General features: G+C 40.2%; 1 protein-coding gene across 2 annotated transcripts in view; it reads left to right on the forward strand.

The window, feature by feature from the left end:
• SRGAP1 (SLIT-ROBO Rho GTPase activating protein 1) overlaps positions 1-13,305 on the forward strand; it is a gene marked incomplete at its 3' end in the record, with an annotated part of 268,789 nt that overhangs the window by 208,691 nt on the left and 46,793 nt on the right. For both annotated transcript variants that reach the window (XM_082665120.1, XM_082665121.1), the window contains exons 9-11: positions 2,697-2,894; positions 3,336-3,420; positions 10,323-10,350. In XM_082665120.1, the coding sequence (XP_082521246.1) occupies positions 2,697-2,894; positions 3,336-3,420; positions 10,323-10,350 (311 nt within the window). The remainder of the gene's footprint in view (positions 1-2,696; positions 2,895-3,335; positions 3,421-10,322; positions 10,351-13,305) is intronic.

Raw genomic sequence — 13,305 nt, forward strand, 5'->3', positions numbered from 1 at the left:
TGAAATCTTATCAGAGCTTAAGAAAAGTATCACATAATTCAAGAAGTCCAAAAATATTCCAGGCAGAATATATTTTTTAAATCCTTACCTAGATACATTATAGTGAAACTGTAGAAAACTTTAAAACCAGCTGGAGAAAGAAAGCAGGGTTCATTCAAAGTGTGATAGACTGATAGTAAACTTCTCATTCAACAGGAACATGGAAGCCACAAGAAAGTACAGTGATGTTTTAAATGTACTGAAGGAAAATAACCACCAACCAGGAAAAAATATCTTTCATAAATGAAGGTGAAATAAAAGACATTTTTAAATCAACAAAAGCAAAATTCGCCACTAGAGGATTCATGCTAAAAAGAATTTCTGTGTAGAAAATAAATGTAGTTACCAAAGGGGAAGGGGAGGAATAAATTAGGAGTATGGGATTAACAGATACACACTACTGTATATAAAATAGATAAACAACAAGAATTTACTGTATAGCATAGGAAACTATTCAATATCTTGAAATAACCTATAATGGAAAAGAATCTGAAAAAGTATACATGTGTTTGTGTGTGTGTGTGTGTGTGTATATATATAAAACTGAATCACTTTATTGTACACCTGAAACTAACATAATATTGTAAATCAACTATATTTTTAAAAGAAAGAATTTCTAAAGGGTGTTCTTAAAAATATAAGGTATAGAGATCAAAGAATTTAATAAATATATGGATAAAGCTAAATGAATACTGACTATATCATAATAATGTCTTGTATTTAAATGTATACAAATATTTACATATATAATACATCCTATTATAAAACATTACAAAAATAGCATATAAGTCAGGAAAAGTAAATGGTTTTAAGGTGTTCTAAACTCTGTACATTGTCTGGGAAAAAGATAAAGCTATTGATTTACATTAGACTTTGATAAGCAAAGGTGGAGTACAACCTAATTGTGGAAGATAAATGCGGAAGATAAATTTAAAAGCTCCTAGAAGATAACATAGAACAGTATCTTTATGACCATGAGATAGGAAAATATTCCTTAAACAGGACACAAAAGGCACTGATTATAAAGGCAAATAAATTGATTACATTAAAATTAGAGACTGTTCATCTAGACACTATAGAAAGAGTAAAAAACCAGAGCTCAGAGTGGGGAAAGATATTTGCAACACATATAACTAACAAAAGACTCATATACGTATTACAGATCTGTAAAGAGAAAGGCTCATCACCCAACAGAAGATCGAGCAAGAGGTTTAACAGAGTGTTTCAAAGAGAGAAAATCTAAATTGCCTTGAACATATGATAATGTGCTCAATCTCAACCATCAGAGAAATACATATTAAAACCACACTGAGATACCACTACACACCCAACACAGTGGTTTAAATTTTTAGCTGATTTTTTTTTTTTTCTTTTTTGGCCATGCCACACGGCTTGCAGGATCTTAGTTCCCCAACCAGGGATCAAACCCGGGCCCTCGGCAATGAGATCATGTAGTCCTAACCACTGGAACGCAAGGGAATTCCCAATGGTTTAAAATTTTAAAACTGACAATACCAATTGTTGTGGATGTGGAGTAATAGGAATGCTCCTGTGTTGGTGGGAATACAAATTAGAGCAATCATTTTAGAAAACAGTCTGGAATACCCAATAAGCAGCAATTCTACTCAAGTATGTGTGGCCCAACAAAAATGTGTTCCTAGCAGTATTATTCATAGTGGCCCAAAACCAGAAATAAGTCATCTATCAACAGTAAAAGGGATGAATTATGATGTATTCTTACAATGAATATTCAGCAGTGAAATACTGTACTCACAAGAAATGAATAAATCTTACTACATAAAGTTGAGCAAAAGAAACAAAACAAAAATAATATATGCTGTAAGAATCCATTTATTTATATAAAGTATTTTAAAAGGGTAAAACTAATATATGAGGTTAGAAATCAGGATAGTAGCTACCTCTGGGGAGCAGGAAAGTGTGTGTGGTGACTGGGAGAAGCACAGGTTACTCATAATGTGCTATATTTCTTGATCTGAGTGGTAGTCACATGAGTGTGTTCAGTTGGTGATAATTCATAAAGCTGTACACTTACGGTTTGCACATTTTTCTGTATGTAATTTCACTTCAGTTTAAAAGGTCCTTTAAAACAGAAAGTGTGGGCTTCCCTGGTGGTGCAGTGGTTGAGAGTCCGCCTGCCAGTGCAGGGGGCACGGGTTCATGTCCCGGTCCAGGAAGATCCCATATGCCGTGGAGCAACTAAGCCCGTGCTCCACAACTCCTCTTTCCCGGTCCGGGAAGATCCCACATGCCGCGGAGCGGCTGGGCCTGTGAGCCATGGCCGCTGAGCCTGCGCGTCCGGAGCTTGTGCTCCGCAACGGGAGAGGCCACAGCAGTGAGAGGCCCGCGTACCGCAAAAAAAAAAAAAAAAAAAACAGAAAATGTCATTGAGAGAGTACTCAGTGATACATGTGATTTACAGGAACTCAATTATATCCTCCTCAGGATAATTTTGAATAAAGCCTCTCCTTATATTGGTGACATGGGGTATCGTTTACCTGTCTCTCTCCCCTAATAGACTCTGAACTTTGGTGGGGGCAGGGCCTGTGCCCCCATCTGTACCTGACAGAGCAGTTTCTCACTGTTTGTGGGATTCACGAAATAAGGTACTAACCTGAGAAATGTGCTCCTATTCCCAGGTTAAGAAAACGACTGAGGCCACCTTGCAGACGATACAAGATATGGTCACCATCGAGGACTACGATGTTTCTGAATGCTTCCAGCACAGTCGTTCCACAGAGTCTGTGAAGTCTACTGTCTCTGAAACCTACCTGAGTAAGCCCAGTATTGCCAAGAGAAGAGCCAACCAGCAGGAGACCGAGCAGTTCTACTTCATGGTATGCCTGCTGCTTCCCCAGCCACTCTTGGGGCTCAGATCTGGGGGCCCCAAGTACTGTTTCTGGAGTTGCATCAGAATCACCTGGGATTCTTTACTAAGATCAGAGTTTCCAATTCAGTAGGTCTGGGATAGGGTTTCGGAGATAGTACTGATATGCAGACAAATTTAAAGAGGACTGCTCTGAAACAGAACTTTTGGATTATTTAATGAACATACATGTCACCAGGAGAGCTTGTTACAATGCAGGTTCTGATTCCAGTAGGTCTGGGGAGGGAGGCACCTGAGAGCCCATATCTCTAATAGGCTGATGCCAAAACACTTTGCTTAGCAAGGTTCTATGATCTAAAAGACAAAAGTGGCTGGATTTTAGATATCCTATGGGAAGTTCCTGGACACTGAATACTTTTTTTAAAAGTTAAAAACATCTTTGCTTTTGCAGAAACTCAGAGAATATTTGGAGGGTAGTAATCTCATCACAAAACTTCAAGCCAAGCATGACTTGTTGCAGAGGACCCTTGGAGAAGGTCAGTTATCTGACATAGTTGGGGAGATGACCTGGATTATATGTTGTGTCATGTATGTATTCCATGAAGAGTGTGAACTGTGAATTTGTGCTGGAAGAAGCAGAGAACACTGTAGGTTGAGATGTAGCTTTATCTGTGTAAGAATCAAGTTCTCCCTGGAACTGTTTTCTTTATGAGCTTGATGGTAAGCAGAACAGGGAAATCTAGCCAACACAGAGCTCCAGAGGAAGGGTCTTCAGAGCACCGTGCTCCTAGGAAGAGAGAAGTCAGAAGGAGCCGCACCTGTTCCCACCTGCTGACCCCGCGCCCCCCAGTCACTTCTTCCTTTCCTTCTTGGACTTCCCCATCCTTCCAGCCCCACCCCTTTTGTTTAAATGGACTAGTATTTGTTGTCCCATCTAATGCCTGTTTGGACTCTAGAAACCAGTTAAACCAGTTTGGGTGATTTTCTTTTCTTTCAGTAGGCATTGGTTTTACTTGAGAAGCAAACGAATTCTATTAAGCATATTGCTGTATCTAATGGTGCCAAAAACAACAGTAGCTACCACTAACACAAGGCCCTCTCTGTGCCAGCCATTGTTCTGAGCTGTATATAACTGGGCACTATTAATTTCCCCATTTTTACAGATGGGAAAACTGAGGAGGAAAAAAGAATTAAAGTAAAGGGTACAGTGTAGATGTTATTGCTTCCCTTTTCATCTTCATGAAATTTAAAAGGGAAAAAAAACACAAATGAAGTTCCTGTCATAAGTACCTCATAATCTGTAATACATTTAATTATCTTTTATTCACACTAGATCTTGCTGGAAGTTATAAAAAATGAAAGAGAATACAGATGGGAGAGAGAAATCAGGGGACTGAGTTGTGTAAATAACTTGGGCCAAAAAGAGTTTGCTCCCTTGACCTAAACTCTTGCCTCCTACCATTTTAGAACCTTCCTTAGCCATAAAGCAGGGTTTCCATCACCTTATCTCCTGGTTTCCTCTAAGCGACCATTATCCTCTGGGAATGTCCACATGGAGAAAGATCATCATAACCTGAAACTCCGTGTATTGCAGTTAGGAGGACAGACTCTAAGATAAAAGGCCAATTTCACTTAGAAAAAAAACAAATAACATTTAAAGTGCTAAGAACTGTCTTTAAAAATAAAATAACCAAATACAATATGTGAACCTTCATTAGACTGTGAATCAAAAAGCAAAGTTGGGCTTCCCTGGTGGCGCAGTGGTTGAGAGTCCGCCTGCCGATGCAGGGGACACGGGTTCGTGCCCCGGTCCGGGAAGATCCCACATGCCGCGGAGCGGCTGGGCCCGTGAGCCATAGCCGCTGAGCCTGAGCGTCCGCAGCCTGTGCTCCGCAACGGGGGAGGCCACAACAGTGAGAGGCCCGCGTACCAAAAAAAAAAAAAAAAGCAAAAGTTATAAAAGGCGTTTTAGGGACAACTGGGGAAATTTAAATATAGACTGCATATTATATGCTATTATTTAATGAATTTTTAACTTTCCTAGATACGATAATGGTATTATGGTTATGAAGGAGAACATTCTTATTCTTAAGGAATGCTTGCTGAGTGTCATAATGTCTGCAGCTTACTTTCAAATGGTTCAGGAGAAAAGATATATATAAGAGAGGGAGAGAGAAGGAAATAAAGCCATTATGGCAAAATGTTAACCGTTGGGAAATCTAAGTGAAGGGCGTAGGAATGTTCCCTGTGCTAATCTTTCAGTTCTTCTGTAACAGAAGTTTGAACCTTAAAAAAAAAAGCCCTTTTTTTTCTTTGAATAGTTGACTTACCTCAGCAATTATGTCCTCTTTTTTCTTTGTTCTCCTCATTATATCATGTAAAGTCTTTTTTTCTTTTTTCCACTTTTCACAAATGCCTGATATTGCAGTGATGCCCTAAGGTCTGTTGCCAGTCCCAAAGCATAAATAATCTTCAGTGCAGATGAATACTTAATAGGCACAAAGTCCTTCCCTACACGACTGGAGACACCATTTAAGAAATTGTGAGTTGGAGGGAATTTAGTAGTGGGTGAATTCATTCTTGGCACTGCATGTAGACACGTGTTAATACTCTTGGGATCCCATTCTGAAACTTTTGTGGTACTCATTCTATGTAGATTCCCTTATGTCTCCTGGAGAGAAAGCCCCCCCCGGTTGATATTATTTTACATGCCATTTTGGCTAGGGCTCTATTTCAGCCAGTTCACTGAATCCGTACGCCAGATTCCGTCTTCAGCTGCTGAACTGTGTAAAGCTGTATCGTACCTTGTGAGCTCCATGCCAGGATGTCTTCATCTTGTAATTACTTTCAATGGTTTCTGGTGTCCTAGCGACACAAGCTTGTTCACGTGTACCAGGCGTTCGCTGGACTGGGTTTATTCTGCGCAAGAAACTGGATGGTTCTCACCCAGTGCCGGCAGACCCACTGGCTGCAGACCTCTCTGCTCCCCAGCCCTGCCCCCCATGCAGGCTTGGCAGCACACAGTTGTGCTGCATGGGCTTGTTGCTGGCGGCTTTGCCCAGAGACAAGCAGAGCATGGGGGCCGTGCCCCACCTTTTAGCTCGGCCATTGTGAGCCCTTTGACTTTCCATGCAAGCCCTGTTGACATTAATAGGCTTACACCAAAGGAGACCAGGCAAGTTCATGGCGCCTGTACCACAGTGAGATTATGCAATGGTGAGCCCTTAAGAAGGCATCCGACTCTGGGTTTGGCCAACTAAGGTTAGTAGCACAGTATTAAACAATGTGTTTGGGGACAGTCCTGACTTTTTATGTAGAAATCACATCTCCGAGTTATACTAGGCTCATTGCTACAAAAACTGCCTTCATAGTAAAAGAAACAGAGCCTAACTCAGGGATTTAGCAGTTGATCGTACACAGCTGAAACTGTAACTGCGGACACGTGTTTGGCCTGTCTTGCTCACTTTTGGCAGGCTACCAGTGGCCCAGTAAGTCCTTTGATTTACAGCACTGCAAAGCGACTAGATTGGGCTCTTAAAGTGGCGCTGTCAAAATTCAGAATTCCACATCTTTGAACACAACCGAAATAGAAGGAAACACATCATGCGTTGTTAAGACCAATATCGTCCTCATCATCTTCATCATCCTTCAGCAGCACCATTATATCATTTTGTGATGTCTTTGTTTTTAAATTGGAGATGTTCAGTCGAACACGGTTAATGAGCTATATAAACTGAGGCACTGAAATTTTTTTTCTTTTCTGTTTTAGTAATGAGCCTTAGTGTTCACATTGGCTTCTTTGAGTGCAGCATTTGGAGTTAAGGGGGTGTAAATATCAGTGTAATTTTTGCTGAACGTAGAAAATCTAATACTGGAAGTTGAGTTCCATGTTACATTGTTTCTAGACCCAGGCATAAGGTTTCTGACAAAGGAATTGAATAGATGATCCTCACTTAATCCTTTGTCTGTCTTTGAGTAAGAGTACAAATATACTTTCAAAAGAGAAGCTGATTGTGAATAATTATGTTTTTTAGAAAAGCACTGCAGGTAGTTGGTATTTTTAAGGAAGAAAAAGGGCTGGAAAGTAACACCGGGAGTCCGTATCCGTCATTCGTTAGGGACAAAATCTAGGGTACCTCCATTCAGTCTGAGCTGCGCACATTTTAAATATTTTATCTAGTTTGGGGACTCAGATTGCAACCAAATTAATATTTCGGTTTTTCCTTTTACTCTGTGGACATAAAACACATTTGGGCATGAAAACTAATTCTCAAGTAAAATTTTAAAAGTAGTCAAAGTAGGTGCTTGTACCAAGAACAAGATAATTCTGGGTCACGGGTCATTCTTCTCTTCCAAATGGCTTGCATTGGGGTGGGAGGAGGAGTTCTCTGTTGTTCTTAATAATTAAGTAGCCTTCCAAAGAAAGTGATTGAAATTTAATCCTCAGACCACTGGAAGCGTTCACATTTCTCTGGGAAACAGATTCTTCTAAGCTTGCGTGTTATTGATCTATTAATGATGATACTGATTGAAAAGAAAACCTCATTCACCAGTTAAGACACACTCAGTACTATTAGCAGAAAAAAACGATGGATGCGGTGGTGGCAGTTATACTGTGAATGATAGTTCTTGCAAAGCTTGCTCTTGACTCGTTGATCAAAATGTATCTTTTATAGGTTTTTAATTTTTTATCAAATACTACTAACCATGGATGGATGGAGCAAAATGATTTTAAGCCATTTTATATAATCATTTTCTAACTCTAGTGAATATTCAGTTGGGATATTTTAACAAAATAGCAAAACTTAAACATTATAAAGCATTTCATTTCTAAGGAATTAACATCTTTATCATCGAATCACTTGAAAGTTATTAACCTCTGTAATTCTCTTTAATTTGATAGATATTAGATTTGTTTAATAATTTACTTAATTTATTAAATCTTCAGTATTTTGTATTTGGCTTTAGCCATATGAGGTGGACAGATATGTAAGCCATAGTCTCTACCTGTCTTCGAGCATCTTTCGGAGTATTTGCTGGGGAAAACAAAAGACTTAACATTTTACAATATATTGGATTGGCCAAAAAGTTCATTCGGTTAGTGACTACATTGTGCAATAAAATTCTTGGCAAAATGAAAAATGTCTTTTATTTTCACTTAAAACAGAACGAACTTTTTGGCCCGCCCAGTATTACTTGGGAGCTCAGATCTAGAATTAAAACAAACCTGAGCCTTAGTGCCAGACCCACCACATACTGACCATGTGACCTTGGGCAAGTCACTTGCCTTCTCTATGCTCAGTCTCTTCTGTAAAATAAAAACAGTAATAGTACCTACTTCATAAAGTTGTGAAAATTGTGAGTTACTATAGAGAAAGTGCTTAGAACAGTGTCTAATAAATATTAGACATTGCTGTTTTTATTGTTGTTATTGATACATATATAGTTTATGTCATACTTTTATGTTGTAATAAAGTATGCAGAATGGCAGAATATAATACAGCACAAGCCAGCTATTTCCTCTGCCTTCCATCCTTTGTTCATTCTACTGACCCACTGGGTGATCTCAGCTAGCTCCCATGGCCCCAGCACAACCTAAAGGGTGGTAACTCTTTAAATCTTAATCTCCAGCACTGTCTTCTCCTTGTGCTTTAACCCTGTATAGCCAGCTTCCTGCTGAAGGCTATCCTGTAAGACATCACACTCAGCTCACCGTCTGCTCTCTCCGCTTTCTGATAGACCTCTCCCACTTAGAAATAGCTATAAATTCTTCTGGAGTTCTGTGTCCACCGTCTCTTTTTTCTTGTTCCCCAAAATAGCAGAAGGCCAGCAGAAGGAGGGGACTTCCAGTTAAATGATAGGTAGAACTGGGTAATGGAGGAAAAATCAGATTTTTCTCCTTTCCCCCGACCCCAACCCCAAGTCATGGCCAAGGACAGATTCTACCAAGACTTAACTGTAGCCTGGATCTGTTTGAGAAAGGTATTCTCTGATATGAACTGGTGCCCCTTGTTTAGTAAATGGGTATTAGCAAAATACCATATGTCACTTGTTATTCAAAAGCAGATGATAGAGTAAAAGACTCGTTGCAGCCTGGCAGTGTTCATTCACCATTCCCAACCAGGCGGCTCTCTCTACGGATTGTTACATTGGCCTTGCCCTACAAGCCTGAATCACCACATTGTGATACTATGGGCTGGTCTCACCTGTTTGTGCTGCAACATGACCCTTCTCTGCCAGCTGTATTTTCAGGCTGTTTCAGGACCGTATCATCATTTTGCAAATAAACAAGTTGAATGGTTTAACTCTCCCACACCCCTTCCCACTGCTCCACCCTAAATATAAGAGAGAACAGACAGCAACCCATAGACATATTCAAACTTGGAATTACCTCAGTTTGTAGGAGCACCACAAAAATACAGAGCTGTTATTTAAAACAAATCAAGAAGCCTGAATGTATAAGAACTCATGTTTTAAGTGACAGAGAATTCTGTGAAAGGCTTTTAGCTTACAAGTTGGTGGAATGTAGCATAGTTTAATGTCCTTGTACTTTAATATCTGCAAATGTCATTTCCGACTATAAAATGCAACTTCTCTCCCTGATTTCATATTATAGAATAAACACCAATTTAATCTAAAGGAAAAGGAAATTGAGTTCTCCTAACCCTACGTGACCCCCTGCTTCTCTCTCACAAGTATCAGTCAAGGCGGGGAATAACTAACATTCAAATCTTGGATGTGTTTTATTTGTATTTCATCTTTGAACTTACAGTTAAGATCAAGCAGGAGCTTCCCTGGTGGTCCAGTGGTTAAGACTCTGAGCTTCCTCTGCAGGGGGCTCAGGTTCAATCCCTGGTCATGGAACTAAGATCCCACATACCACATGGCACGGCCAAAAAACTAAAAAAAAAAAAAAGATTACGCAGCTATTTCTTTATTTAATAAAAAATAAAACTCCCCGGGCTTCCCTGGTGGCACAGTGGTTGAGAGTCCGCCTGCCGATGCAGGGGACGCGGGTTCGTGCCCCGGTCTGGGAAGATCCCACGTGCCGTGGAGCGGCTGGGCCCGTGAGCCATGGCCGCTGGGCCTGGGCGTCTGGAGCCTGTGCTCCGCAACGGGAGAGACCACAACAGTGAGAGGCCCGCGTACCGCAAAAAATAAATTAATTAATTAATTAAAACTCCCTGCCTCATATTGCCAAGTGAAATACGTTTCTCTAATCTATAGAATTTATTAAATTTTATGTATAGATTTTATGAAATATTTACTTTGAATATTTTATCTATCTTTATATACTGTCTTCATGCTCCTCACCATAAAATGTGTAAGTTATTATAAACTCAGCATCATAAATCAAGGGACAGATGATACAAAAGATTGCCCAATGCATTGCACGGATGCCACTCAGTTGACTTATTTTAATTTTTTTTTTCTGCAGGTCATAGAACTGAATATATGACTACAAGGTAGGAAAATATTTTATCATAACTCATTGCATCTCACTCTCTTATCTCTTTTAACAAGCAACTATTTAAATGCTGCAAGAATGAAGATATTTTGTTAATGAACATGGAAGATAGTTTGGGCTTGACAAAACAGTAACATGAAGTGTTGGGGGTTCTCACAAAACCAGATTTGCTCTGGAAGATCTGAGGGTTTCCCAGTGGAATTGTAAAGCTCTTTAATGAGCAGACTCAGTTTAAAAAAAAAAGACATAAATTGAATGGGTTTGATTTATCTAATCCAAAACACTTTAAGTTTCTGGAAAGAGTCTGATAGGATTTTTGATTTGATAATTTAATTAGCAAGCAATATTATGCAAATATCTACTGTGTTAGTTACCTCTTGCTCCTGTATGGTGTATAAAAACTAGAGCTATGTTGAATACTCTTAGGATTTTAGCTCTGCCCCTGTTTGGTTTACTTTAAAAATTTAACTTCTAATGCCTAGTATCATATTGCACTTTCTTTCTTTTTTTCCTCCTTTTTCTCCCCTTTTTTAAAATTCTTAGAAGGACTTTGATGCTACTGCTGAGAAGGAAAAGCCTTTTTGGAAGCAGGTTCTGATTTGGGTTGGGGAAAGTTTGTGGCAAGTTTTATTTTTCTCTGTCAACATTTGTACAACAGCCAGAAATTATTCTAATTGACATAGCAAGAATTCACACGTTTAAAGTTGAGTTCTCTTTGAGGTAGGAGGCATTTAGAACACTGGTATGTCTGTTGCAGTAGTTGGCAAGTTGATTTTAAGGTTCTGCAATGTTCCTGCTAGGCAGTTTATTCAAAAGGAAACCCCTCTTACTTCTCGGTGAACCAACTAGAAAGATACAGCTACTGACTTGTCTAAACTTTATGAAAATACTGAGGTTTTTCTTCCCTGTGTCAGTGACAAAGAGGCATATTACTCCTGCATAGTAATATGTGGTTTTTTTCACATATAGTGTCCCTTTGCATTATCAACTATTTTACCTGTTTCTAAATTATAATTAACATAAGGCACTTTTTTAAAAGTTTTTTTAAAGGAAGGAGTGCAAATATATATTTGCAGTGAGAGCTGTACTTGCCCAACAGACTTGATATTCACATCACCCTGACTGGTATTTCCTCTCATCCACATGGGCATTCTACCTAGAAAGCCAGATTATCTGGAAGTTGTGTGGCAGGCACGCAACCAGAAGGAGTCATACAATTCGAATGTTGAATGAACGTAGAATCTGTTCCCCTGATGTGTACGTGGCAGAGCCAGGTCCATCCGTGCACCAGTCTGCCTGCCGAGCCAACTCTGCCGTGCAAAGTACCTTGAGGCAATTTTCAGGCTTTGGGGAGAAGACTCAAAAGACATGTCTCCGTTAGCCCCAGCCAGGAGTTTCTCTGCATCTCTCAGTGATGCAGGAATAATTATCCAGTGCCACTGGGGGCTTCTTTAGCTCTAGCTACAACATTTGCTTGTCCCCACTAATCAGTAACCGAACAAAATGAGCCTGTGTTCCTATTCCCTTAGCTTCGTCAACTGCTCCAGATAGCATTAAATGTGAAGTTCTTTGGACCTTGTTGTAATAACCACATTTTCTAGTTTCTGTATTTGATGCTTTGGTATCTTGGGGCCTTACTGACCCTGGAGGGACTGCCCCTCTGAGAGTCAGTCAATTCCTAGAGATAGTAAAGGGCTTGCTTACAAGTGTGCCTTTTGTGTATAAAACAACCAGTCCACAGCCCAGACTCTCAGCCACCTCCTTTATCAAGTCTTCACCTCAGGGCCACCATTCCTCTTCCCCAGTCACCCAAAGGCCAGGTACCAAATAGGGACAGCTCCCGTGCCCCCAGGGCCCACCAAAATTATTCAAGGACTAGCCAATCCTAAACCCGCTTACCCTGCCTTGCCTGTTCCTTCCCGTGGGAACTGCAACAAAGGCTCACATTTTCCCTCATTTTTCCTTCCTCCTGAGCGACCTTGGTGCTTCTGCGTGTGCCCCCCTCCCCCGTGTAGTAGCATGCCCCCAACTCTTGGGAACTGTGAGTAACAAACCGTCTTCCCAATAACAGTTGTCTTCTGATCTGTTGCCTCACCATATCTGAGTAAAAATAAAGTCTATATTTTAAAATACTCCTAAAGTAATGAAAAGAGTGGATGAAATCAAGCACATACGGTTAAATTCCTTGGTGGGCAGTTGTTTTGTTTGTTTATACCTACCAGATCCTTTCCTCGGTAAATGGCATAGAATTCAGTGCAAATCTTATTCAGTGTATAAACAAGATTTCAGAAACTTCAGCAGTGGCAGACTGTGACTTGCTTGGTGACATGTTTGCTTCTAGACACTTGCAAGGGCTCCTTTTAACCTCTCAAGCGCCGTGGAGCTTCAGGTGTTGCTTGCCTTATACCCCATTAGTCATAGGAGCCCAGCTGTTGGGAGAGCCTTAGAATTTGGCTATGGAAGGCGGTTATCAGCAAGTTTGTTCCCCTACCTCTCTTGACTGCTATGATAATACCTTAGGAAGCTAGCCAGGCTTCTACATAAACTCTTGGGCTTTTGTTTCTAAACTGGTCTTTCAGAACTTTAATGAACTGAAAAGGCAATTCTTCCTAGAGAGTTTGCAGCTTAATAAAGGGCTTTACCCGATTTCCAAGTGTGGTGTACATCCTCAAACCAGCCTTCCCTTTTAAGAAGGAGTTTAGATTGGAATGTCCAGAGAGAAGTTTGGGGATTCTTCTTGCATGTATTCCTTGCAGCACAGTTGTTGAAGTTGAGTCACGTAATCCTGGCCCTCTTTGCCGTAAAGGGAGAGGGCAGAAGAGGTTCCCTCTCTCCAGTTACAGAGCAAGATGATGCAGGGCTTCTAAATATGGTACTTGGTACCCTGGATGTCCATATGCCGGAGAGACTGACTTATCCATCAAAGCAAGCAGACTGGAGATGGAGAGAGTCC

The sequence above is a fragment of the Grampus griseus genome, assembly GCF_964374135.1.
Source record: "Grampus griseus genome assembly, chromosome: 11".
Lineage (NCBI taxonomy): Eukaryota > Metazoa > Chordata > Mammalia > Artiodactyla > Delphinidae > Grampus > Grampus griseus.